Source organism: Nelusetta ayraudi, unplaced genomic scaffold, assembly GCF_046127955.1.
Source record: "Nelusetta ayraudi isolate G7.1 ecotype Tasmania unplaced genomic scaffold, CSIRO-AGI_Nayr_v1 ptg000057l, whole genome shotgun sequence".
NCBI classification, from domain to species: domain Eukaryota; kingdom Metazoa; phylum Chordata; class Actinopteri; order Tetraodontiformes; family Monacanthidae; genus Nelusetta; species Nelusetta ayraudi.
This window is the reverse complement of record NW_027466107.1, coordinates 81,256-106,447: the sequence shown is the minus strand read 5'-3', so window position 1 is coordinate 106,447 and position 25,192 is coordinate 81,256. Positions and strand designations below refer to the sequence as shown.

At 50.7% G+C, this 25,192-nt stretch overlaps 2 protein-coding genes across 2 annotated transcripts in view; both read right to left on the bottom strand.

The window, feature by feature from the left end:
* asic2 (acid-sensing (proton-gated) ion channel 2) overlaps positions 1–13,012 on the bottom strand; it is a 194,086-nt gene extending 181,074 nt beyond the window's left edge. Inside the window, exons 1-2 of the mRNA XM_076038470.1 lie at positions 12,630–13,012; positions 11,273–11,897 (exon numbers count right to left, since the gene is read on the bottom strand). Of these exons, the coding sequence (XP_075894585.1) occupies positions 11,273–11,845 (573 nt within the window). The 5' untranslated portion in view covers positions 11,846–11,897; positions 12,630–13,012. The remainder of the gene's footprint in view (positions 1–11,272; positions 11,898–12,629) is intronic.
* Positions 13,013–18,881: 5,869 nt separating this feature from the next.
* On the bottom strand, positions 18,882–25,177 carry hrob (homologous recombination factor with OB-fold). Its single transcript, XM_076038467.1, has 10 exons — positions 25,005–25,177; positions 24,749–24,799; positions 22,804–23,754; positions 22,545–22,628; positions 22,315–22,449; positions 21,472–21,580; positions 20,464–20,549; positions 20,044–20,166; positions 19,682–19,907; positions 18,882–19,103 (listed from the first exon to the last, which is right to left on the bottom strand). Exons 1-10 carry the CDS (start codon positions 25,005–25,007, stop codon positions 19,048–19,050), a joined length of 1,824 nt encoding a protein of 607 aa, XP_075894582.1. The 5' UTR covers positions 25,008–25,177; the 3' UTR covers positions 18,882–19,047.
* Between the last annotated feature and the right edge of the window lie 15 nt (positions 25,178–25,192).

Sequence of the window (25,192 nt, the reverse complement as noted above, 5' to 3'; positions counted from 1 at the left end):
GCAGTGAAACATCAACACTGAAGAATTTATTTCACAACAGTTTTGCACATTTGGAAAAATGTGTTGAATTGAGATATCTGCCAGGACTAAAGTCAGCCGTACAGCTGCATCCAAGGCGCATTTTAAATTCCTCGGTGTGTGAGGAGCAAACGAGCCGTTAGTGGACCAACATGTTTGCACGGATGGGAAAAAAGTACGACAAGCTTCAGAAAGGCTTCTCTGAGCAGGAACAGCAACAGTGAGCTGCTCTGTCCTCGCACAGAGTCGCACTCGCCTAACAACAAAAACCACATAAATGACTGTTACCTTCCCCCCCCTCCACCCCACCACCCGTCCACCCTCCTCCTCTTTTCTCATCACGCTCTCTCCCCTGGGCTCTCGGCTGACGGAAAATTGGCCTGAATTAGCTTCACATGGAACCTGATGAGCGTGGGGCCGGCTGAGGCGTGGCGCTACCTGGAGATGACGGAGACTCGAATCAGGATTCATCCAAGTATCTGTCGAGCTGAATAATGAATGAGGAGGGGAAAGCGAGGCGGCGGCGGCGGCGACTGCCAAAGCAGAACGGCGTCGGAGAGGCGGGCGGGGTGGGGGTGGGGCAGCGCCAGACTGACACAAGTTCAGCAGGACGCGGCTCCAACACACGGACGGACTGGATCCACGGGAGACGGAATGACGGAGCTGCTGCAACAGGTTCCCGACCCGACTGATGAACACTAAAGAAAATTTGCCTCTAAGAGAAGAGCGAGGGAGGAAGGTGAGAAGGTTACAGGCTACATGCTTGATGGGACCCAAAAGGAATCAGCCAATCACGTGCCGGCATCCCAGACAGACAGACAGACAGACAGACAGACAGACAGACTGAGCTTGAAGACACTCGGAAGCTGGATGAGCAGGAACTTCCAAAAACTAAATGGTAACAAAAGCGAGGCACTGCCCATGGGCTCCAAATCCACTCTCAGACGTGGAAACTGCCACAGCGCTTCCTTCAGACTCCAGTTTGGCAAAATCTCTGTATTTAGTTGTATTAAGAGTTACTAATTGAAAATAAAAATGCCAAATTATGGCTCTCACGAAAATATTTTTTTTTGTGGCCCTCTTAGCCGAAAAGGTTCCTGACCTCTGCATTGGACAGTCAGTCTCCATAACGACTTTCAAGTCCCAACTCAAAACCTTCTTGTTTAAACTGGCCTGCTCCTTCTAACCAAACACTGTGTTTTTATCTCGCTTCTATTTTGATGTTTTGCCTCTTCTGTTCTTAATGATGTTGTCTTTTATGCCCCTATTTCTTTTTTGTAAGGTGACCTTGGATGACCTGAAAGGCGCCACCAAATAAAATGTATTGCAGAGGGCGTCTTGTTGGATCTGCGCTGGCACAGATAAGGACAAAGTAGTGGATCTCATAGCTGTGTTCCCATCAGGCTGTTTATCTATCCCAGGTCCCCATGGTAACAAGGATCCCACAACCAGCATGAGGACGGAGGCAGGGGGCGTGGCCAAGACTGGATCACGACTATCACTGTATCACAGTCCAGAGTCGAGCGCCTTCTCAAGACTTCAGTTTCCTTCGCTTAAAGACTAAAAATTAAATAAGGGCAGCCGTGAGACGGAGAGACATTTAATAGTTGAAAAAATACAATTTTAAACGCTGCTGGCGTCTCACATCAGGCACCAAGAGAGTAGTAACTGGACCACAAGCACTTCTGCACCACCAGTGAGGGACTTACAGGCCCGACAGCAGTCGCACACGCCCACATGTTGACAACATTGACGGCAAGAACTCATTCATTTTCATTTTTTGTGCCTTTAATTAGGCTGACTAATGTGTCGGGTAGTCGAGGCACATCTGGGAGCTGAAAGAAACCGTTGCTGCTCATCTGGACATCGTCATGTGGCCGAGGCACAGTGTGAAACATATTAGAAAATAGAAGGAAATTGCAATGAATTCACATGCCCGTCTCACATGTTGATTTTTTTTTTTCTGAAACCCTTCATCCATATTTGCTCCCTCGTGATCCGAAACTGACAATGATAAGAAACGATGTTAAATCAAAAGTCTGCTGCTCCCAACGACGAGGGCGTCTGACAGCGAGGAGCGATTCAACCTCCCCTCGACCTCACGCAGCTTCTCACCACTGCTCACCAAGGCTTTCCTGCGACTAGCTATTTAAAGTGAAGACCTGAGCGGCGGCAAACTGTTCAGCCAGCCGCGCTTGACCAGGGATTGGACAAGAGTCGGTGTTTGAGCAGAGGTCACGTCCCATCGCAGCAGCTTAATCTCTTTAGCACAGCGGCAAACAGAGAGCAGGAACGCGCACACGCGCGCACACACACACACACACACACACACACACACACACACACACACACACACACACACACACACACACACACACATCAGGTGAGTCCAGATCAAACGAGCAGATTAAAGGGAGACAAGTGGACAATAAAAGGGATTTAGTGCCAGTCGGAGTGAATCAGATCCAGGAAGACAGACAGAGGAATTTTCCAGCAGTCAGTCAGTCAGTCAGTCAGTCAGTCAGTCAGTCGGGTCGGGGGGTCTCACACTCGTGTCACCTGGCAAACAACAGAAAGGGGCAGAGGGGAGCGAAACGACGCCGGTGTCAAACATAACATGGTGGCGTCGGCTCACAACGGTGATGATCTGTGATTCAGTGACAGCAGGAAGCAGTGAGCCGCAGCAGAAGGAGGCGCGTCAGCCAATAAACAGCCGTATGCTGCAGCTTTAGAAAAACACACACAGACCACAAGCCAATACAGAGCCTTGCAGCATCAAAGACTGATTTTAGCCGCAGCTGAACCAAAGAAATATATATTTATCCACCAAAATAGAAATAAATACACAAACAGATTTTTAACTTGGCCATATCCAAGTGCAGGTGATAGGAAAAGTGAAAATGTGCAAGCCTGAACTACAACACCAGTACTGGAGCTTGGTCTTGGTCTCAGTCTGGTCTCGGAGGCATTTTTACTGGGTCTTCTCTCAGTCTCAGTCTGGACGGACTGGGGATTTTTGATCAAAAGCAGTCGAGACTCAGCCAACACTGTAATGTTTGTGACACAGACCCTTATTTCTAGTGAATATAATTTTCAATTTTATGAGGCAAAGTTGTTGTTTTTTTGAAAATGGTTCAAAATAGTTTGAAAAGCAGAAAAATGTTCCAAGAAAATTCTTAAATGATACCTTGCTGAAAAGAGATGTTGCTGTTTGATTTTGAAGCAAACTTGAACTCAAAAAAGCTACTGCTCATTTTCTTTCTGTTTCGTTGATATTTTTCTTTGATATATAAAGTCTTGGTCTGGTCTCAGTCTCGATGCTCTCTAGTCGTGATAGTGTCTTGGTCTCGGTTGGTGCCGTCTTGACTACAACACTACCCCTGAACTACCACCAGTCCAGCCTGATGGCTGCAGCGGCTCATAAACACAGACCTCCGAGGTCGATCGATGAGCACCAGTGTTCTCATCACCTGATGGGATGCGATGCAGCCGGGAGGCTCCGCCTACCTGCCGGTCGGCCAGCCAACCAGCAGCTTCCCTGCTTTCAGGGAAGACGGCGCATCAAAACAGATGAAGAGACGAGTAGTTAACCATCCAGTTGACCTCTGACCTCCTCCATGGTCATCAGTCGATACATGGCGGAATAATTGAGAGCTGCTGCAGCGCACGCACACACACACACACACACACACACACACACAGAGGCAGAGTGAGCCGAGACTGACTGTGTGACAGCACGTTATAACTCAAACACACACACACACACACACACCACTATAAACACACCCTGCAGCGAAGTAAAACACACACACACACACGTGCACGCATGAGGAGACACACACATTCTGTGTGGTGGGCTCTCCGGGGGCCGTGGTGAAGTAGGTCTGCAGACTAGCCGCCGAGCTAATGGACCGTACTCCCCCCCCCCCTCTCCTGCCCTGCGTCCTTTAGACCATCTTTCACATTTTCTAAATATGCAGCTTTAATAACATCTGGCCGGTGCTACAGTGGCTGTGAAAGCTGGCTATAATTAAACAGAAGGTTGATTGCGTGCTGAACGTTTGGACAAAAGGCAGAATCGATGTCGGCATTTATGAAAAAATCATTAAGGTCATTCCAAGAAAATAAATAAATAAAAAATTATTGAGATGGGAGAAGGGAGAAGGAAGAAGGAGCGCTGCTTGGGTCCTTTGAATAAAATCAGTCTGAAAACAGGAGCTCTTAGGTTGGGGTGCATTCACAGAAGTTGACAGATTCAGTTGAGTCCTTGCACAAGAAAGGGGGAGCGTACGAGTGAAGCGCAGGACGAGGAACTGAAAAATCCAATGCAACTCTGTTGTACTTAGAAAATTAAAAAGCCTGTATTATGGCATTGCTACAAGATTAAAAATGACTGGACCTGCGCGTTTCAGCTTTGTGCCTTCATCAGGGTAAAAGTCCAAACAGTCATGCATTTATTTAGATGATTCTTTGAAGCCAATTACAGGAAGATGAAACGACTCGTTAGGACAGTTTGTGGGAGGCAGCTGAGAGCTTTTGATGACGCAAGAGAGACAAGCAGGGAAGAAATCAAAAACTGGAAGGAGGCGCAAATAAGAAGTGAAGCGATGAGCAAAAGCCTTAGAAATTAGCATGTTTGCTGTAATTAGTGTTGTAGTGCTCCAGATTGCTCTCGGTCTCCAGGCCACTTTTTAAAGGTCTGAGTGTTGTCTCGGATTCGGAATCATTTTTACTCGTTCTTCTCTCAGTCTCGGACTGGACTGGATTTTTGATCAAGACCGGTTGAGACTCTGAAAGCTGCTGTTTAACCACTTTATCCCAGAGCCACTCACAACCTTGAGGTCTTTCACAACCACCATGAGTGAGATGAGCAGATTTTTAGTGTTGAACTCAACACGCAACGAAAAAATACATTTTTCCTACTTAATTTTTATTTCAATTCTATGAAGCAGAGCTGTTTTGAGAATGGTTCAAAATGGCTGGCAAAGCAGCGAATGTTAGAGAAAACTGTTAAAAGATACCTTGCTGAAAAGAAATATTGCTGTTCCATTTACATAGAAGCAAACTTGATTTTTTGGGGCTTTTTTTTAAATACTGTTAATTTGATGCTTTGTTGGCTGCTCCTTTAAGCCTCGCCCCAACGACACTCAACTAAATCATTGGCCCATAATCCACTGCTGCTGACAGCTGCGGCGGCTAATATCCACGGCGAGCCGCTCGCCCGCCCGCCCGCCCGCCCGCGGCGCCTCTCCGGCTCCTGGTCCGTGACGGTTAAACAGCGCAGGTTCTCACCAGCGGCGAGCGCCACTTCCTGTGGCCTTTCAAAGACATCACGCCTGCAGTGAGGGGAGGGGTGGGAATGTCACCATGGCGATAACATATTAGTCATTAATGCAGAGCGTGAGCGCAATGAAAACCTGGTGTGGTCATGGAAGTGACCCACGTGGCGAGACGCTGCTGAGAGCAGAGAGCGGCGCCATCCGCTGGAGGAGATGCTAATGGGCGGCAGCCACAGGGTTGTGTGTCGCGGCTGATTGTTTTCCTTGTAAGCAGCACGGTGCCACAGAGGGCAGCGGGACAGACGGACAAGCTGATTATTAGCGTCTCGAACCGGGGGGGGCTGGGTGGGAGTGAGGGAGGGAGTCACCCCCCCACCACCCCCCCTCCTGCTTTTTTCTACTAAAAAACATGATTCTGTCAAAGACTGAAGGTCAAGTCTGTAATTCTGTTTTTTCCAGTCATCATTTTCCCAGGCTGACATTTGATGAATGTGGACGCTGCGTCTAAGGTGCCGTTCTTTCATTTACTCACAAGAGCTTTTTCTGACGGGCCCACATCAAGAGTCAAGCCAACTCCCCTCTGCACATACTGAAGATCTGGCTGTCAAAAAGAGGAGAAAAGACAAAACGTTCTGTGGGTCCAGGAAGAAGTCAAGAAGTGGCTCCTCTGGTCTGGGTGACAAACACAGCCAGTCGACCTCCTCACTGCAACAAGCTGCCAGGCCGCTTTGGAGAAAGGAAAGTGTGAGTGCAGCTGTAGAACCCAGCGGCTTTGCACCGATCCAAGGTCGGAGGCCGTCCGGCTCCTTGATCAACCATCCCGATCAACCACCGCCTTTGCTGACACAAAGGTAGGAACTTTATTTACACACCGGGCACGGCGGGCTTTACGGACGATGATGTAGCTCGTCGGGACGATCAATCAACATTTAATCCTGGCTGTAATTGCAGACAGCCGTCACCGGCCGGGGGGGACGCAGCCACTCCAGCATGCAGCAGCAGTAATGAAGTGATGAGGCACCGCAGCTCGGGATCGATCTGGTTAACAGACACTGATGGATGGCGACCCGAACCACCGCCAGATATGATGCATATATTGTTTCATGAGGCTGCGGGATGTAGATCCATTTTTATTAACTAGTTGTCCCATGATGTAAAAAAGAGAAGAAGAAGAAGAAGAAGAAGAAGAAGAAGAAGAAGAAGAAGAAGAAGAAGAAGAAGAAGAAGAAGGAGCAGAACGCATCAAGAGATTGCTTCACATTAGCTGATTTATACTGACCTTTAAGTTGCTCCAACACCAAAAAAAAATAATGAAAACTGTGGAGCTCAGCTGAGCTGCAGCCACTTTTCATCAGAGATTTTTGGTTCACTGTTGTTTGCAGAGAAGAAAGTCTGGAAGTGATGTGGCGAAGGAAATGAAAACAATGGATCCGAAAAGTCCGAAAATTTTGAAAAACAAATAAAATGAAAGTCATACATCAAATTAAAGTCGGTGGAAAACTAAAAAGATCTACAGTGTTGAAAACAGGTTTTCTTGGCGAAATTCGTAAGAATGTTGGCGGTGGAAATGATTCATCTCATTTAAAAAAAGAAACTCATTTTCTGGCTCCACTCTTCAGAAAAGTCTGAGTTGAAACAACTGACCAGTTCAAGCAGGGATTTAGCAGGAGGCTGCAAACAGGGGGCTAATGCTCCTGGGCCAAAGCATTTTATCATGTGAGGGAGGACAAGGAATGAAAAAAGCTTGAAAAATACAAGACCTTTAAAACTGCGTGACCTTTCAGAGCCGCCATTACTTTCCAATAATCTGATCTGCTCTGCAGTCACATCATCAGGCTCTGGACGGCCATTCAGCAACCCAGCATCCCTGCATCACTACATCACTGCACCCCAGAATACCAGCATCCCAGCATCCCAGCATCCCAGCATCCCAGCATCACTGCATCCCAGCATCCCAGCATCCCAGCATCCCAGCATCACTGCATCCCAGCATCCCAGCATCCCAGCATCCCAGCATCCCAGCATCACTGCATCACTGCATCACTGCATCCCAGCATCACAGCATCACAGCATCCCAGCATCACTGCATCCCAGCATCACTGCATCCCAGCATCACTGCATCCCAGCATCCCAGCATCACTGCATCCCAGCATCACTGCATCCCAGCATCACAGCATCCCAGCATCACTGCATCCCAGCATCACTGCATCCCAGCATCACAGCATCCCTGCATCCCTGCATCCCAGCATCCCAGCATCCCAGCATCCCAGCATCCCAGCATCACTGCATCCCAGCATCACTGCATCCCAGCATCCCAGCATCACTGCATCCCAGCATCACTGCATCCCTGCATCCCAGCATCACTGCATCCCAGCATCACTGCATCCCAGCATCACTGCATCCCAGCATCACTGCATCCCAGCATCACTGCATCCCTGCATCCCTGCATCCCAGCATCCCAGCATCCCAGCATCACTGCATCCCAGCATCACTGCATCCCAGCATCACTGCATCCCAGCATCACTGCATCCCAGCATCACTGCATCCCAGCATCACAGCATCCCAGCATCACTGCATTCCAGCATCACTGCATCACTGCATCCCAGCATCACTGCATCCCAGCATCCCAGCATCACTGCATCCCAGCATCACTGCATCACTGCATCCCAGCATCACTGCATCCCAGCATCCCAGCATCCCAGCATCACTGCATCCCAGCATCACTGCATCACTGCATCCCAGCATCCCAGCATCACTGCATCCCTGCATCACTGCATCCCTGCATCCCAGCATCACTGCATCCCAGCATCCCTGCATCCCTGCATCCCTGCATCACTGCATCCCAGCATCACTGCATCACTGCATCCCAGCATCCCAGCATCACTGCATCCCTGCATCCCTGCATCCCTGCATCCCAGCATCACTGCATCCCAGCATCCCAGCATCACTGCATCCCAGCATTCCAGCATCACTGCATCCCAGCATCCCAGCATCCCAGCATCCCTCCACACTTCCTCCATGCGGCAGGACGGCGGCGGACCTTTGGATCACTCACCGCTGGCGCTGTTTGGGTGAAAACCCGATATAACGAGTGACCTCATTTTCTGGCACGTGCGACGGGAAACAAGCTTGTCTCAATCAGGAGGGAGTTTCCTCACACAAATCATTGTCAAACCTTAAACAACAACAATGTTTCCACTTCCTGTCACACCACAATCTTCCCCCTCGGTCGCTCATCACAGCCTCACTCACACCCCGACTCCGCTCCCCTGAGACTCAATGGTTTTGTTTTCCCTCTGCGTACAGGCAGCATTTTTTTATCACGATTATTATTTTATTCTCAGAGCTCTGAAGGTGCGTCGTCGCCGCGGCGACAGAGCGGCGCCGGCGCCGAGGAGTCACCGCCAGCGACAGCAACAGGCAGAGGAAGAGCACGACGCCCCCCCGCAGCCCCGTCCATGTGTGTCGGCGGGGATTGTGCACCTTTGAACCCAGCTGGAGTTCGGAGGCGTGTCGCTGCATCAAACACAGCTACTCAGAGAGAGAGTGAGAGAGAGTGGGAGGGCGGGAGGGAGAAACAGAACGGTCTTCTCCCGGGATTGAAGCCGAGGACGGGACACTTCCCAAATGCTCGGGATTTATTTATTGCACGGATCCATGTGGGAAAGGATCCGCCACACATGTTCGCTATGGCTGAGGGTCTTTTTCTGAGAGGACGACGTGGTGGGAGGTGCTGAACACACTCACAGCGGACCAACCAGATTGGAGCCAGTCACCGGGGAGGAAGTGGAAACACCTCTGTTGCGAGTGTCCCCCACACACTTCCTGTCTTGCAGCTCAGTTTCCTTCTGGGATCGACAGCCGCTTCCTGGTTTTGGCCACGACTGGTAAAGAGCAACGAACTACCGACGGCTGTGTTTATCAATGCATCGGCTGACGACTGAAGAACCCAATGGATCAGCTGGATGAGGAGGGACGCAATTAATGAGCTGTGACCTTTGAAAGTTTGTCTCGAGATGATTTGAGGGGTAACGAGAGGAAACGTTTTTTTTATATTTTAACATTTATTATTGATGCACCTTTTGTGCAGATATTCAAACCATGCACATCCAACGGTGGAGAAATTCACAATCTGCCGCTCATTTTTCTCGCACATCCTTCTGGGGGCCGACATCGCTGCGGCCATCTACTCTGGCAAAACAAACCGTGCAATGTTGTATTTTGCTCTGGACAACAGATAAATATTAATACGTGATTAACCCCCGCCGAAACCCAGCCGGCGCTGCTCCCCGAAGATTAGCCACCATAAATATGCTGTTCTGCCGACCGCGAGGCTCTTCATTTGCTTCTTTGCCGCTTCTTATTGCGATGGGTGTAATAATAATAAAACCGCAGCTCTCGACGATCCATCTGCAGGCTACACTGCGGCGAAAGTGTGATCAACTATTGCTGTTTTTCCAATTAGTGCCTGGATATTGAGACTCTCTCTCTCTCTCTGTCTCTCTCTCTGTCTCTCTCCCTCTCCCTGCAGCAGAGGTGCAACAACAACAACAACCACTGCTGAAGAAAAAAAATAAAAAAAAACTAGGCTGGTCTCAGCAGATCTCATCCTCAGAGGCAGCGGCTCCTCAGTGTTGTTGTTTGCGCTGCGCACGCATCGGCGGCCGGTCAGTTCACAGAGATCATCTCATTAATACAGATGCGTGCCATCAGCAGTCTGTGCACCGGCTTTAAATAGACCGAGCGGGGGGCAGGAGGGAAGGAAGGCTGCTTGTTAAGGGCGCTGGACATTATTCAACCCCCTGGAGGAGCGAGGTGCAGGGATCACCAGCCAGCAGCCGCTCCTCCTGCTTAATGTCGGCCTATTAGTGGTGTGAATAATAACTGCCTCAGCAGTGAGGCTGCCGGCCGTGGTTCCACGATGGAAAGTTTGCAGACCCTAAAGTTAAAGATGGACAGAAAACACAAAGCGTCCTTGTACATCCAGAGACTCCGTTTTGAATATTTCAAAATCGCTGAATCAGCAGGGTACAGGTGTGTGTGTGTGTGTGTGTGTGTGTGTGTGTGTGTGTGTGTGTGTGTGTGTGTGTTGGAGGTCACTGTTGCGTTACACTTCTGCAAATTTCTAACAAGCGCCATCTTTCACAAAGACCAGGAAGAGGAATTTAAAAAAGTTTATTTTGTGCTTCACCCATTAACTCATCGATCAACCGGATTCGTCGCTCATTCAAGAAGCAGTCACCATGTGCGTAACAATGCAACAAGTGGCTGCTTGGAATTAAAAGGGGAAAGGGCCCAAAGCTGACAGAAAAGGATTTGTTTTACTGAGCAATGCACTCCCTCCTCAGCAGGTTTCAATCAATACAATCTAACCAAGACATTAGATTAAAGAAGAAGAAGAAGAAGAATCCAATACTAGAACAGACTGGTTGGGTTCTCTAGCCTGAAACGCAGTGAGCAGACTGCAAAATATTCTCAACAAGCGCAGAGTTCTTTTTCAAAGAGAGCAAAAACTCAATCGCTGCCCTATAGCGACCACCAGACTGAAGACCCACCGCTGCAATGCAAAATGCCAATAAGCACCAAGCTGCTGCTGCTGCTGCTTCAAAACTGTGGACAACAAAAAAACAGCCAGTGCAAAGAATCTATTTGCAGAACAAAGCGGAAGAGTCGACCTGAGCGCTAAAAAAACACGAGCTTCCTGCAAAGCCCAGCCAGAGATTCCCAGCACGGCGGCGTGGGAGGGAAAGAGCAACTATCAGCACGCATCAAGTCATTCTACTGGCAGAGACAGAGAGAGAGAGAGAGAGAGAGAAAATCAGCCATCTCTGGAAGCCCTCCAAACAGGGGAGCACACGACCCGAGCACCTGACAGGCGGAACAGTCAGAGCGCCAGGAGGCTGCAGAGGAGCCTCTGACCCCGAATGATCCCGCGGCAGCCCGGCTGCCATTTAAAGGGCCACAGCTGGACTCACCGTTTGGAAGTCGGCGTGGCTGCACTCCTGGCCCTGGTAGCGGCAGTAGAGCATCATCTCCTTCAGGTCGTGGCCCACCCTCTCCATGAACTCCTTCATGCTGAACACCTTGGGCTTGTACGCCGTGAAGTTGGACTTCTCCTCCAGGAAGGCCAGCACGTCGGGCTCGGCCAGGTGCGGCTGCAGGATCCTCAGGTGCACGTCCAGCAGCTCCAGCAGCTCGCCGGCGTGGTACAGGTCGTTGCGCGTCAGGCTGCTGAAGCGGTAGGTGTTGAGGTTGCACACGGTGACGGCGGGGAAGACCAGGCTGCCCGACACCACGGCGTCCACGCTGGTCACGTGCGGGTAGGAGAAGAAGTACGCCAGGCGCTCGGCGCTCTCCAGGGCCAGGAGTCCCAGGCAGGCCAGCAGGGCCGCCGCCCACAGCAGGCGCCGCCCGCCCGCTTGGCCGTAGGGGAAGATGAAGCGCAGGCCGTGCAGGGTGCTGCCGTGGACGAAGGCCTGCCAGGAGGTGGGCTGCAGGCCGGAGCTCTCCTGGCTGCCCTGGCTGCCGCAGCTCTCCTTCAGATCCATCGTCAGGACCCCCGGCCCCCTCAGACAGACAGCCCTGCCGCCGTCCTCACACCTGGGAGAGAGACCATAGAAAGAGGGTCAACAGGAGAGCTGCCTTTCTGGGTCTACGGTCACATGGTGCAAGTTAAAGGGAGGGAAAAATTATGGATGCAGGTGGAAACATCTAGAGGGATGTGGAAGCAAATAAAAAAATCAAAGTGTCAAAGACAGAAGAGTGCAGGAAAGAAACAAAAAACAGAAGAAGAAAAATGAATACAGCAGAGAGACAGAGGCAGAGAGACAGAGGCAGAGGGAGGAAGGAGACGCTCCCTCAGGGCGTCTCCTTCCTCCTCGCCACCTCAATGACTCCCTGGAGCTCAGAGTTACTCTGAGTGAGAGGCAGCCAGCCTACAACTGTCTCCAGTACCCAAAGCACACTTTTTTTTTTTACACACACACACACACACACACACTCACAAATCCTCTGGCGCTGCTCAATTTTACTGACTAAATAAAAAAAGGGGGGGAGGGGGGAGGGGGTGATGGGGGGGATCCTGGAGGTAATTCCTCTGAGACGTTCCAGGTTACAATCACTTCCATCACCGTCCAATCAGAGAGCTGCCTCTGTGTGCTTAACATCCCAAATCATCTCCACTCCATGCATGCATGCACGCACATGCACACGCACGCACTCTCTTGTGCACGCAGGTTGACAGATGCCACACAAAAAAAGAAACAACACAAAGACAGAGTCCAGGCTTTTCAGGATCTGCTGCTGCCTCCAGCCAATGACAAGCATCAGCACCTCTCGAGTTCAGCCTAGCAAGAGGACATCCATCCGGCACCGAGTGTGTGCGCCTCTCTGTGTGCGTGTGTGCGAGTCGGAGAGCACGCACGCGTGCGTCAGGGGGAGGAGGAGGAGGAGGAGGAGGAGGAGGAGTGGGGGAGGGAGGAGGTGGGGTGGCCGTTGGTTAGAGAGAGGGAGACGGGTTGACGAGTGGAGCCGCTGGTCCGTCTGGCGCGCCGGTCCAAACTCCTCCCGTTCTCTTTTTGGCCAGATGCATCCGCTTCCCCTCCTCTTCGCAGCTCGTCTGAGGCGGCAGCGGGCGGCGGCGGCGGCGGCAGCGAGAGAGAGAGCGAGAGCGAGAGCGGAGCCGGGGAGAGAGATGGGAGGCGCACACACACCAACACACATGCTCGAGGAGGAGAGAGAGAGAGAGAGAGAGAGAGAGATGGAGAGCAGGGGAGAGAGAGAGGGGATTGGAGGGAGGGAGGGAAGACAACGCTTTGCTCCCTCGCCTCTCTCTCTCTCTCTCTCTCTCTCTCTCTCTCTCTCTCTCTCTCTCTCTCTCTCTCTACACACACACTCTCCACACAGCCTCTCTTAAATATGTTTCCTCCTCCTCTTCTTCCTCCTCCTCCTCCTCCGTCTACATCAACACCTCCCACATCTCATCCCCGCAAACGATGATGGATTGATGGATGCAAAGTGTGAGGAGCGTGGAAGAGACAGATGGGGACGGGAGGACGGAGGGAGGGGGGGGCGGGGGGGGGGGAGGTGGCAGAGGAGGAGGGGGAAAGAAAAGTGGTCGTGGAGGCTTGGTTGGTCGAAGAGGGGGAGGGGCTGGGTGGGGGGGTGTCAGGGGAAGTGAAGCAGAAGTGGAGACGAAGGAGGAGGAGGACAAAAATAAAATAGGGAAAGTTTAAAAAAAAAAAAAAGGAGCAGGAGGGCGGTCAGACAGCGATGTCACTCGGGGAGGGAGGAGGGAGGGGGGGAAGGGTCTCGCACACATGATGATGTCACGTGGATGGCAGGCGGAGGGAGGAAGACGTAAAGGGAATAATAAGTACGGGCTGCGTGTTTGGGCGACACAAATCTGTTGATGTCATTCGGAGCTTCGTCCCCTCCTTTTGTCCCCTCCCCCTAATGGGGAGGGGACAAAAGAAAAGAAAAGAAAAACAACAACAACAACAACTTAACACTGTGATGAGATAGGAAGTGACTGGAGGAAGAAGGAGCAGGAGAGAAGTCGAGGCAGTTAGGGAGAGGAGGAGGAGGAGGCGGGGAGAGAGAGGAGGGGGGGGGGGGGTGATGGCCACACAGGAGGAGACAGAAACTAAATGGCTCCAGACTCTTTCATTTTTCTAAAGGGGGAAATTAACTGTGACAACAGACATCAGTTATCATGGCCAATACGATAACAAACAGCCCTAAAGGAGTCACAATGTGGGGTTTCATTGTCAGGAAACATGCCCTACAATTATATCATACAACAAAAATAGACGTTCCCAATTTAAAACAACTCTGGAGTCATTTCCAACACATACAGGGACAATTTATTCACTGGCGGATTTCCACTGGCCACCATTGCGAACCATCTTCAAATATGCAAGAATGATGATTCAAAACAAACAAAAAAATCCAACCTGATCAGACTAGGACTTCCTCATTATCGATGTAGTTTGTTGCAATTGCCCGAATATGTTGAATTTTCGTGTCAGGACAAAGCAGAGACTCTAATTCGGCCAAATAAACAAGTTTCAACAATGGAATTTGATGAGGTTTCGCATTTTCTGCGCTTTTGTCCCGCAATCGGCTGGAACTGGAGTCAACTTCGAGTCAACAACTTCCGTTCACGCTGATTGTGTGTAATGAACACTTGTTACCACTAGATGGCCCGATGACGGCCTGACCGGCGAGAAAAGCATTAGCATTAGCTTTCAAGGTTGAGCTAAATTTCTGAGGCGAATGTTTGTTAGCGGCATGATCGCAATGTACACACACTCGGCATAAGACGGCGTTTTACTCGCTGAGTCAGACGTTATCATGAGCGAGTCGAGTCAAAGCGTCACTGTCAATCACCACTAACCTGTTGCAGCTGCTGCTGCCGGAAGTGCCGCTTGAACAGCAGCGTTTCTTTCGAGATTTTGCCTCTTTGCTTCATCACATCAACTCGAAATAACTAAATATACGTGTGAATAGTTTGACTAAACCGTTTAAATAATTTAAATATCGATACAATATCAATTACTCTCAATTTAAAAAAAAAAAAAAAAGAAAGAAAAAAAGAAAAAGAAAAAAAGGGTTGAGATCCTCTTCAGTGACGGCTGCCCTTCCGGTCTTGGCGAACCAATCAAATACGGCATCAATTAGGAGGCATGTGGACGATTACAATATACAACGGCATAACAGCGAGATAAAAATCCAATTATTATATGACTCATTGCTCTTGCTAAGAGTTTCCCACATCATCTCAGTGTTTGTGTGCAAGAAAAACAAAGTTTTTTGTTTGTTCGTTTGTTCTCTGGAACTTGAAGTCTGAAACCACACTGGTGGGGGGAAAATAACTACATAATTCATTTATATCTATATAAAAAATAAACAATGTCAATATGCAATTGATTTCCCTTTCTTTCATTTGAAGTTTCCCTACAAACATTCTGCTCGCACCCACACAGGCTGACAGCTGATCACACAGTCTCACTCCCGAGCCCAGTCCGCCGTGGTCCAACACAGCTGCAGGGTTTGCTACTCCCTTCACGGCTTAATTAAACAAATCTACCATTTTTCACCCCCTGAGGTAACGAGTGCAGTTTTACGGGGATTTAACAGTCTCCAGAGTTGAAAACGCTCGGCTTGGAGCTGCGGCAAAACTCTTCTGCCGTTACGCACCCGGCAGTTTCTCAGCAACTGGATAATTAAAATAAAGGCAGGGGCCACATAAGCGTCTGCTAATTTGCAAGGCACTGATGCTTAAACACTCCCAACGTATTAGCAGGAAGAGGAGACTTTGCCACATCCAGCTGCAGTAAAACTACAGCTGGTCACCTGAACGATGCCTGAGGACCCCCTCCAGACTGAAGCTGGCTTTTAAACTATACAACCCAGGCTTATGATGCACCACTGCAGGATAACACATCCCCATCACCGGGTGTTTTGGTCTCATGGTGCTGTGGGACTCTTCAAATCTCCCTCCTGTCGGTCAGTGCAGAGTGATAATAGAGGAAACTTCTCTTTTCCGCCCTGCGTGATGAACCAGCTGGATATTCCTACTCACGGCAGTATTCTCCTTTCATTTGCCACGCCAGTGTGGAAAAAGAAGCTCACAATGTTTGTAAATATACGCAGGCAAGATGGTCGGTTTAGAACGGATTGAGAGTGACTCACCCAGCAAAACAAACATGAGGGTTTCTGACTTGATTGTGTATATCTAAACGTTCTTCAGGTCGGAAGTTAGCAGCTCGGAGGCAGCTGCTGACATCGACACGATCACAACAAGAGTTGAATCTTTGACCCATTTTGGCATCCCTGATCATCACGAAGTTGCCATGACTGGGATCTGAGGATGTCAATATATGCATGCGGACGAGATGTCATCCTAGTTCTTCTGCAAAGGAAAATGTTCAGCATTCAGAAACAGAACAGTTTCTCATCCTTTCAGGTCAGGCAGACACTCAGTTGAATAACATGACGATGCTGCTTTTCATCCAGTCGTCACTTCTCGTGTAGTTCTGGAGTTTATTCAGAGGGCCGGGCTGCTTTTATGTCTCTGCTCATTTTATAGCAACATTCGGATGCAGAGACGGCTATTTGTCTCACCCAGATTGATTTCCCTCAGAGGATATTTTCCCTTCCAAACTTGTCTGTTCAAATCTCAGAGAATTAGCTGTGCTTTTACATCAGAGAAACTTCTTCTTCTCCTCCTCCTCCTCCTCCTCCTCCCGAGACTCGAGTCCACAACACGCAGTCAGAAACCTCAACATCTCTGTCAACCTTTGAACATTTATGGGTCAATCAACACGTTGTAGACTTCACGCACGGCGAGGCTGCAGGAGTAATTAAACTTTCTGTCTGACTTAATGAACAATAACAAGAAAAAAATAATAAGCTGGGAGATAATGAGGACGTGCGAGTACCAGAGTTGCTGCTACCGGACTGATGATTACTTCTGGCCAACAGGCTGCTGCCAAAGAAGGTTAAATTATTTCATAGAGTGAGACGCACTTCGCTGGAAAACGAAGCCTCTCTTTTGTGCCATTAATTGGCAGATTTGAAGATATATGGGAGAGCAAACGGCGCTCACACGGAGACACGCAGCTCAAAGAAGAAGAAAAAAGGAGCGGTCTTGTTTCAGGTCACATTAACTTTCGCACCAATTAAGTCTTTTATCACCAGGCTCCCTCAACGGGAGCCGGTCTGAGCACATGAACTTGACTAATGACGTCCGCCGGGACTCGAACTGCCAACACAGGTCTTAAATGCTACCGTCTGCCAGCATTCAGTCCAACAGCCTTCGCTGCGGCACCGCAACTTTTTTCTTTCTTGTGCTTGTGGCTTGTTTTCATTGCGTTCTTCTGTCGCAGGTATGCGGAGGGAAGTTTAGACCCAGCTGGATTGAATGAGGGTTTCACTGGAGCGCAGGGGCGCAGAGCATTAGAATTTTTATGAAACATGGAAAAAAAAAAAAAGATGCAAAAATGTGTCCTTATTATGCTTTTAATCATCTCTTGCAGGCCCTTCCAGATGAGTCCCAGGTCCTCCGCTCAAGAGTCAAGATGGTAAACACACACAGCAAATATTTGCGTGGCAAAAACAAAAAATGCGCAATTTCTGAATACTATTAGCTTCACTTACAATCAGTATATTTAATAGCAGAATAATTCATAGCTGCAACGTTGATGAGGAGGATGACGGGGGCAGGAGAGGCAGATTGCAGATGTTAGGCTGTGTCGTGCTGTCCAGCGCTGACGTCAACGACCAAACAATGTACGTTCGAACTGAAAGCTGGAGAAAAGCCGGCGCTGCTGCAGCAGCAGCAGCAGCAGCAGCTTTGGCGTCCCAGTTTACCCTCTGAAATCCACCGACATCGTCATTTTTCATTTGTCCGCAGTAGGAAGCAGCCTGACAGAAAACGGTGGATTATACCGGTGCCGAGGAATTGTTTTAGGATCTCACAGCACCGGCGTCGGCCAAGAGACTCAGAAACTGGCCACAATCTGCGGACATTTACACCGATTTTAAACAGTCCAAAAATTAAAAAATAAATTAAAAAAAAAAAAAATGCGGAGAAAATCTTGCTCAATACGGCTCTGATTGGCTGACTGGGCGTGCGGAACAGATTCAGGGACGTGGGTAGCTGCACGTACACCTGGCACAAGGACATGTTAGATGGGATAAGCCCATTAACAGCCAGGTTACTGCAGGGTGAAGATTTGAACATCTCCTGCAAAAAATAAATGAATAACCAATAAATAAAACAGGACAAGATGTAATTACTCAAAGCGAAAAAGAGCGATGCAAATGTGAGGGATGAGTGGAAACGCACCCTGTTCCATCATTCCCTCTTCTCATCCTCTGGAAGATAAACCGGGAAATGCATGCAGCAGCAGCAGCAGCAGCAGCAGCATCTCCAGAAAATGACAAAGAGGCCGAGGATTAACCTGAATCTGTTACAGTGAGGCGGGGCGGCAGAGGAGTCCGGATCCAGGGGCTCACATCCTGTTTGGGAAATCCGCCATAAGAGCCTGTTAGTCACAGTGCGACTCGGCCTGTGCCAGAGGAACCTCCCGGGACTGTGAAACCCTGCGATCTCTGGCTCGCCACTCCTCACATCCAGTCGGTAATGCACGATAAACACGCCCCCGGGTCACAGTTTATCCACTTTCTTCAGGAGGAGAGCGGTGGAGTGGGGGTGAGAGAGGGTGTGTGGGGGGGGGGGGGGTGCTGCTGGAAATAGAGGACAAAAGGGCAGAGGCGAGCGGGTCGCGGACGCCTCACCTCACCTTCATACTGCACGACTGGCAAATCAGCCGGGAGGAGATTAACTCTGCTTTATCAAGGGCGGTCACGTCCGTTCGCAGCGGGGAAAAAACGGACACAAATGAAGGGGCATGAAAAAAAAGAGAGGACGTTCAGGCCCCACACCACCACACTTCAGTCTCGCACAAATGGGAGAAAATTGCTGATTTTTAGAGGAGATAAATAACTGATGAGCGGTGAAGCAGGTGCCAAACACGCTTCTCCGCTGTGCAGGAAGGAAGAAGGTAGATGAGGCGCTTTGATTTAAAGTTCTTTAGTGAAGATAGAATCCAGGCAAACGCACTATCTGTACAAAACACATTTATATATAAACACAGCTGGTTTCTACACAATCAAAGTCTTTACAGTCAGTCAGTGTTTGGAGGTGGTGGTGGTGGTGGTGGGTGGGGGGGCAGACGTGATGTCACAGGCTGTACGAGTCATCAGGCAGTTCTCCCAGGAGTTCGTCCAGGTCGTCGTCTGCACAACACAGAGAACAGCAAGTCAGAGTCTCACGCAGGTTGCGTAATAGTGTTCATCTGTGCAGTCTGACCCTGCAGCTGCACATTATTGACTTTCTTATGGTGCTCCTGGAAGGTTCATCAACAGCAAACAAGGACGACCTGGACGGCCGAGAACCTTCACACAACATTTCATGGTGTCTGTGGAGGCAGAAAGTTCTTCTGAAATGGATTTTATTTTAAAACACTTCATCAGTTGTTTGGCCCACAGGAAGTCGTTCTGGCAGTTATAGACGTCTAAGGGTCACATGACTGAACATTTCACCGTGCTTCTCTGTTCTGGTGTGTCCAACTTCCAATACTTCTGCCTCACTGGACGGTGAAACTGCTCTGCTGCACCCGCTGCCCGACAAACAATCAGAATTGGAATGTAGATTTATGGAGGAAAACAGCCGCGTTGCTTCGACGGGTGAACGATTAATGTGTGCAACTGTCCCCAGGGGGCGCCGCAGACTCGGCCTTGCTTCGTCTTCCCAGCTGGTGTTCGCTGCAGCTGAAAAAAAATCCAAAGAGACAAAGAGACACAAAGCAACTCACCTAAACCCCAGGATGCAGCTGGCGGTCCTGCAGCCTCCTCCTCCGCCGCTGTGGCGCCGCCACTCCGCCGCTCTTCAGTCCCTCCGGAGGTTCGTGGGTCAGCGGCGACGGCGGCGGCCTCCATCTCCTGACCTCCGTCGTCCTCCTCATCAAACACCAGCTGCATCCGCGACACAGGTTCCCTGGAGACGCTGCGCCGGGGGATGGGCGACGGCAGCATCGGCTCCTGGACGCCAAAAAAACAAAAACAAAAACAAAAAAAAAAGCGAGGGAAAAAACAAAAGTTGAAAAAGGAAATTTGAAGTTCAGGTCACGTGACAGCCGGTCATGTGACAGCCGGCCGAAACCGGCATCGTCCTCACCAGGACCAGCGGCGGCAGCGGCGTGGAGCTCAGGCTCAGCCCGTCGGGGGAGTAAACCCTCAGCAGGTTGTTGGCCGTCACGTTCAGGTAGTGGTTCCGGTGGGAGGGGGAGAACACGCCCACCTGTCAGAGGAGGAGGAGCCAAATCTTTACTACTGGGCAGGGGAGACAAACTCAAAACACACATATTTATTGAAAGAAATCCTCCTCCTGATAGAACAGTGAACTCTTTTATATAGACCCCAACCCAAAGGTTTGCTTCAACCTGAATATGGAACAAGCAATATAACAAATAACTTTATATTGCCCACATGCAAAATCAAATTTCAAATTAAAATAAAACGTAATAAGAATCGTACGGCTCTGTTTTGTCGACGTTTGCACCGGCGGCAGCCGAGAGAGACCGACGGCCTGTTTCACCTGTTTGAGCAGCAGGACGGCGCCGACCTGAAGCTCCTCCTCCCTGTCCACCAGGAGGCGCCGATGCAACGTACCCTGTATCTCACCTGCAGTGGCGGAGAGAGACGACAGGGGGCGTTAGCGACAGGAGTTCTCCCTGCGCCTTTTCGTAGGAAATTGACTGAACTCAAGTCTGCAAACAAAACAAGTTGCTATGGTGATGAGCGAGAAAATGTATGAAAAACCCAGCAGAGGGTGTTGACTTTGCCGAGTGAAAACACAGCTCCACCAGCAACAAAACATCAAACTCTAAAATAAGATTTCACATCTATTGCAAATAATCTGGGGAACTATTTTTTGTTTTTTTTGTTTTTTCCACCCCGTACGCCAACCACTTTGTGGTTTTGCTAGGCCAGCAGGTGGGCTCGTCGCCCCTCCTTTCATCACAGGCACTTAACCCCCTCCCACAGTCGGTGCACGATTAGCTGATGACGGATTAACGAGCTCTCCGGTCCGGCGCCAATTCCACTGCCGAGTGCGAATAATCAGTGAACGGCTTGTGGCCGCTGTGAGGAGCAGCGGTGGAGGAGGAGGACGAGGAGGAGGAGGAAGCTGGGGAGGAGAGGGGGGGGCAGACTCATGACCTTCACCGAGTGGATGTCCGGCGTGAACGGCGGGCAGAACACTCAGCCCAGATGAGTCAAACCTCCAAACGGACAGCAGCTCTGCCTCAACACGCCTGCCTGTCTGTCTGTCTGTCTGCCTGCCTGCCAACCTGTCTGTCTGCCTGCCTGCCTGTCCATCTGTCTGTCTGTCTGCCTGCCTGTCTGTCTGCCTGACTGCCTGCCTGTCCATCTGTCTGTCTGTCTGTCTGCCTGTCTGCCTGCCTGCCTGCCTGCCTGCCCGCATGCATGCGTCTAAAAACTTGAATGGTCCTTGGGAGGGGTGCTACCCATGGCGGTGAGCCCTGGTCTAGAAGCTTTGGTTGCTGCCACCTGGGGGCGTGGCTGAGAGGCGGGCGGCCCCTACCTGTTGGGTCTTTGAACACGGCCTTGGCGTCGGCGTGCGTGTGGACGAGGCTCCGCAGCAGCACGGCCATGTTGGGCACTTTGTTCTTGGGCAGCTGCTTCAGCGCGGCCTGCGGGAGTTGGAGAAAACTAGCTTGTTTGGGTTTTTTTTTAATTCATTTTAAGTTTCAGTCAAATGTTCAAAAGAATAGCAAAACACTTCAACCACTGCTGGCAACACGAGCAGAAAAATGTGCAAACTTACCACTGGGAATGTGTTAAACTGGATTAGGTCGCTGCTTTCTGCCCTCAAGTGGCAGAATTAAGAACGCCAGATTGTTCATTTTAATTGACAAGCCTGAAATTGTTTTGACAGCCAACTAGACGGGTGTCATTAACGACACACACACACACACACACACACACACACACACACACACACACACACACACACACACACACACACACACACACACACACACACACACACACACACACACACACACACCCCTGTTCAACGCCAGTGTGTACCATTTACCGTCTGCACGAAACAGCCACTTATTGCCGTCTGCATGTCAACAGCAGGGAAGAAATGAGCACAAGAGCAGGGAGGCAGTTGGAGAAGCAGAGGTGGGAGGCAGAACTGCGCTTTGATTCGTTCCTGATGGAAAGGAGGAGGAGCCTGCGGCAGGAGAGCCACCCCAACATACCAGCCGACTTATTAGACGAGGCTCCGCCCCCACGGGGCAGGGCAGCGGAACATTAGTGGTCTCCAATATTGTGACTTGGTGCTGTGAGTCACTAGAAAGCGGCACCACGTCATCGTTTCTCCTTTTTTGGCCCACATCTCGCGCCGTCCGCTCACCTTGCGCAGCACCATGACGACGCTGTAGGAGTGCAGGAAGCACGAGGGGTTCCTCTCGTCCAGGCCCATCTCCGCCTTCATGGCCGCCCAGGCTCCACCGCTGAAGTCGTCCTCCTCCGCCTGCGAGCTGGAGGCCTGCGAGACAGTTCGGAGGCGTTCACTTTCAGAGACAAATGCAAAGCCCGTTCTCTTCAGTAGTCGCACTTTGCTTTGTCGGTGTTTTTCCTCACCTGGGTTGATAAACGGGCCACGGCGCCGTGAGCAGGAATCAGAGGCACAGAGACCACCACCTTGTCCACCACGTCTTGCAGCGGCTGAGGAGAGGGAAGCATCAGACTGAAGGTAACGAGGATGGAAAGAAACCCCTGAACTGATGCATTTTTTCTGACAGTTAATCAATGAAATCGGAGGCGACGTCACTCGACGGCCGCCAGATGAGAGAGCAGCTCTGTCTCGGGCTCCGCACAGGACGTGCTGACGGGGACCAACCTGCTCCGGCAGCAGCCCGGCGGGGCCGGGGAAGCGCCGCGTCCGGGGCCGATGACCCTCCAGCCGAGGCCTCTTGCTGGGACGCTTGCTGGAGGCGGAGACCAGCTGGACCAGGCGGTTGGTGAGGACGGGGGTGTGGAGGGGGTTTGGGCTCATGGTGGAGGCGGAGGAGAAGGCGGAGGGCGCCGGGGAGGCCGTCTGGAAGACGGAGCGAGTCTGATTGGAGGGTCCCGGAGTGGCCCACTGCCTCTGCGGCTGCTGCGGCCTGCTGACGGGCCTGGGATCGGGGCTGCGGGCCTGGAAGACTTGGGGGCCGTGCGGGGAGGCGGCGGCCACGAAGGCGGGACGGGGGAGCGAGGAGACCGTCGGCGCAGGTGCGTTTCGACTGGACGAGCCTGGAGGCTGGCGTGCGGCGCTCGGCTCTCTCTGGCACTGACCCGGTCGGGTCTGAATCCCTCCGTGGGACGGCGGCCGAAGAGCTTTGGCCGACGAGGCGGGAACAGGAACAGGAACAGGCGGCGGCGGAGCAGGAGGCTGTAGCGGCCACCCCATCTGGCGGTCGCACTCCTCCAGGTCTGCCAGGTCCACGTCCCAGTCGTCAAAATCATCCGGAGCCCGGAAGGCCTTCGGGGGCCGCTCGGCGTCGTTAGCCCTCTGTTGCGGTGCCAAGTCAGGCAGCGAGTTCCTGAGAGGGGCCGGCTGAGCGGAGGACGATGAAAGCTGCCTCAGACCCTGGGAAACGCTCTGTCCAGCAGCAGCGGCGGCACTGCCAGAGTGCCACGCTGTGATGTCACACAGGGTCGATGATTTCTGCTCACTCCGCTCGAGGCCGTCGCTCGCCGCCTCTCGGCGGGAAGCAGAGGGGGCGCGCAGGGCGCCGGGCGACACGGCAGCTGTTCCGAGGGCTGCACTGCACGCAGGACGGACGGTCCAGTCCGTCTCCAGCAGGTCCTGACACACACACACAGAGAGAGAGAGAGAGAGAGAGAGAGAGAGAGAGAGAGAGAGAGAGAGAGAGAGAGAGAGAGCGCTTATTAGACTTGGAAATGTGTGTAGCTCTCGAGCATGGAGCACGTTTGTTGGACGTGCAGTGTAAAACTACGACACCTGGTGGCGGAATATCGTCGAACTTTGTCGGGTTTTTTTTTTAAGGAGGTGGAAGTGCAATTAAAAAAAAAGAAGAACATAGATTTCCAGTCAAAGGTTCAGACACACCTTCTCATGCATTTTTTTTTTTTTTTTTTTAACTTTTATACTGAATACATCAAATATATGAGCAAGATATTTAATAACTCTAAATATGCTTTTTATGAAAGGCGGCTATGTTGAAGAACTCAAACATAAAACATGCTGGGAGTTCTTCGACACTTTTATTGTTTCCTCCATAATTCCCTGTGTGTTCATACGCAGTGTCGATGCCTTCAGTGAGACACTGCAATGTCAAGAATCATGAGAATGAAAGAGAAGACGTTGAATTCGTAGGATGTGTCCAAACTTTTGACTGCTGGCGTGAAATTGAAATCAAGCACAACTCTGTCCCCTGAGTGAGTCACGGAGAAGCAGTGCAGTCATCAGAGACCTTCGGCTGTGCAGTTCACTACTACAGCGTTTCTCTTTCTCCGTGAAGTTGACAGATGACAACATTGTTGTGTGAACTGTGTCATTTAGGGAAAAGCTGCTTTATGTTGTCCTCACTCGCAGGGGGAAAAAACAAAACAAAAAACAAAACAGCAAGAAAGAGTTGGATGATGCCGACAGTGTGACGTGTGTTTCCTGTTTTGAAGTTCTATTCCTGAGGCTCGCGGGGAGAAAACGTCAGCAGTTTGTTTACTCTACAACATCTGCCCTCATCCGTCGCTCGTGATGCGGCTCGTCTCGTTAGTTTAGAGCACGGTGTTGTTGATGAACACTTAAATAAGACTCAGGTGTGCTGAGTGAGAATCACCTCATCGTCAAAGTCCTCGCCGATGCTGAACAGGGAGTTTAATTTGCAAGTCTGCAACGGACAAGAAAAGACAGAGAGAAAAAAAAACAGAGCCAAGGTTAATAATGTCGTAAATAAAAACCAGCACCGACTAAAAGTGTTGGGCTGAGACAACACAACAAAACACAGCGACTTCACCAGGTGTGTGTTTAGATTAGCTAGCGCTCGGCAGTTAGCTCAGTTACCCCCCCCGAAAGATTTATTCAAAGAAACTCACCATCACGATCGTGGGAAAAACGGCGATAAAAAGCCACCGGGCTAAACGAGAAAGCCGCGCGTGCAGGTTCACGCACTGCCATTAAACGCAACGGTCGAAGTGTTCGTCATTTTTAAACACATTAGTTAGACTTGGAGAGGAAACTGCAGCGTTGAGTCGCTGCCCTCCCTGCCGCCACGTTCAAACGC

Coding starts and splice junctions, on each gene's coding strand:
- hrob (XM_076038467.1), bottom strand. Junction 22,450..22,544: donor TGGCCCGTTTATCAACCCAG/GTGAGGAAAAAC, acceptor ACTGTCTCGCAG/GCCTCCAGCTCGCAGGCGGA. Junction 20,550..21,471: donor CGTGTTCAAAGACCCAACAG/GTAGGGGCCGCC, acceptor CCGCCACTGCAG/GTGAGATACAGGGTACGTTG.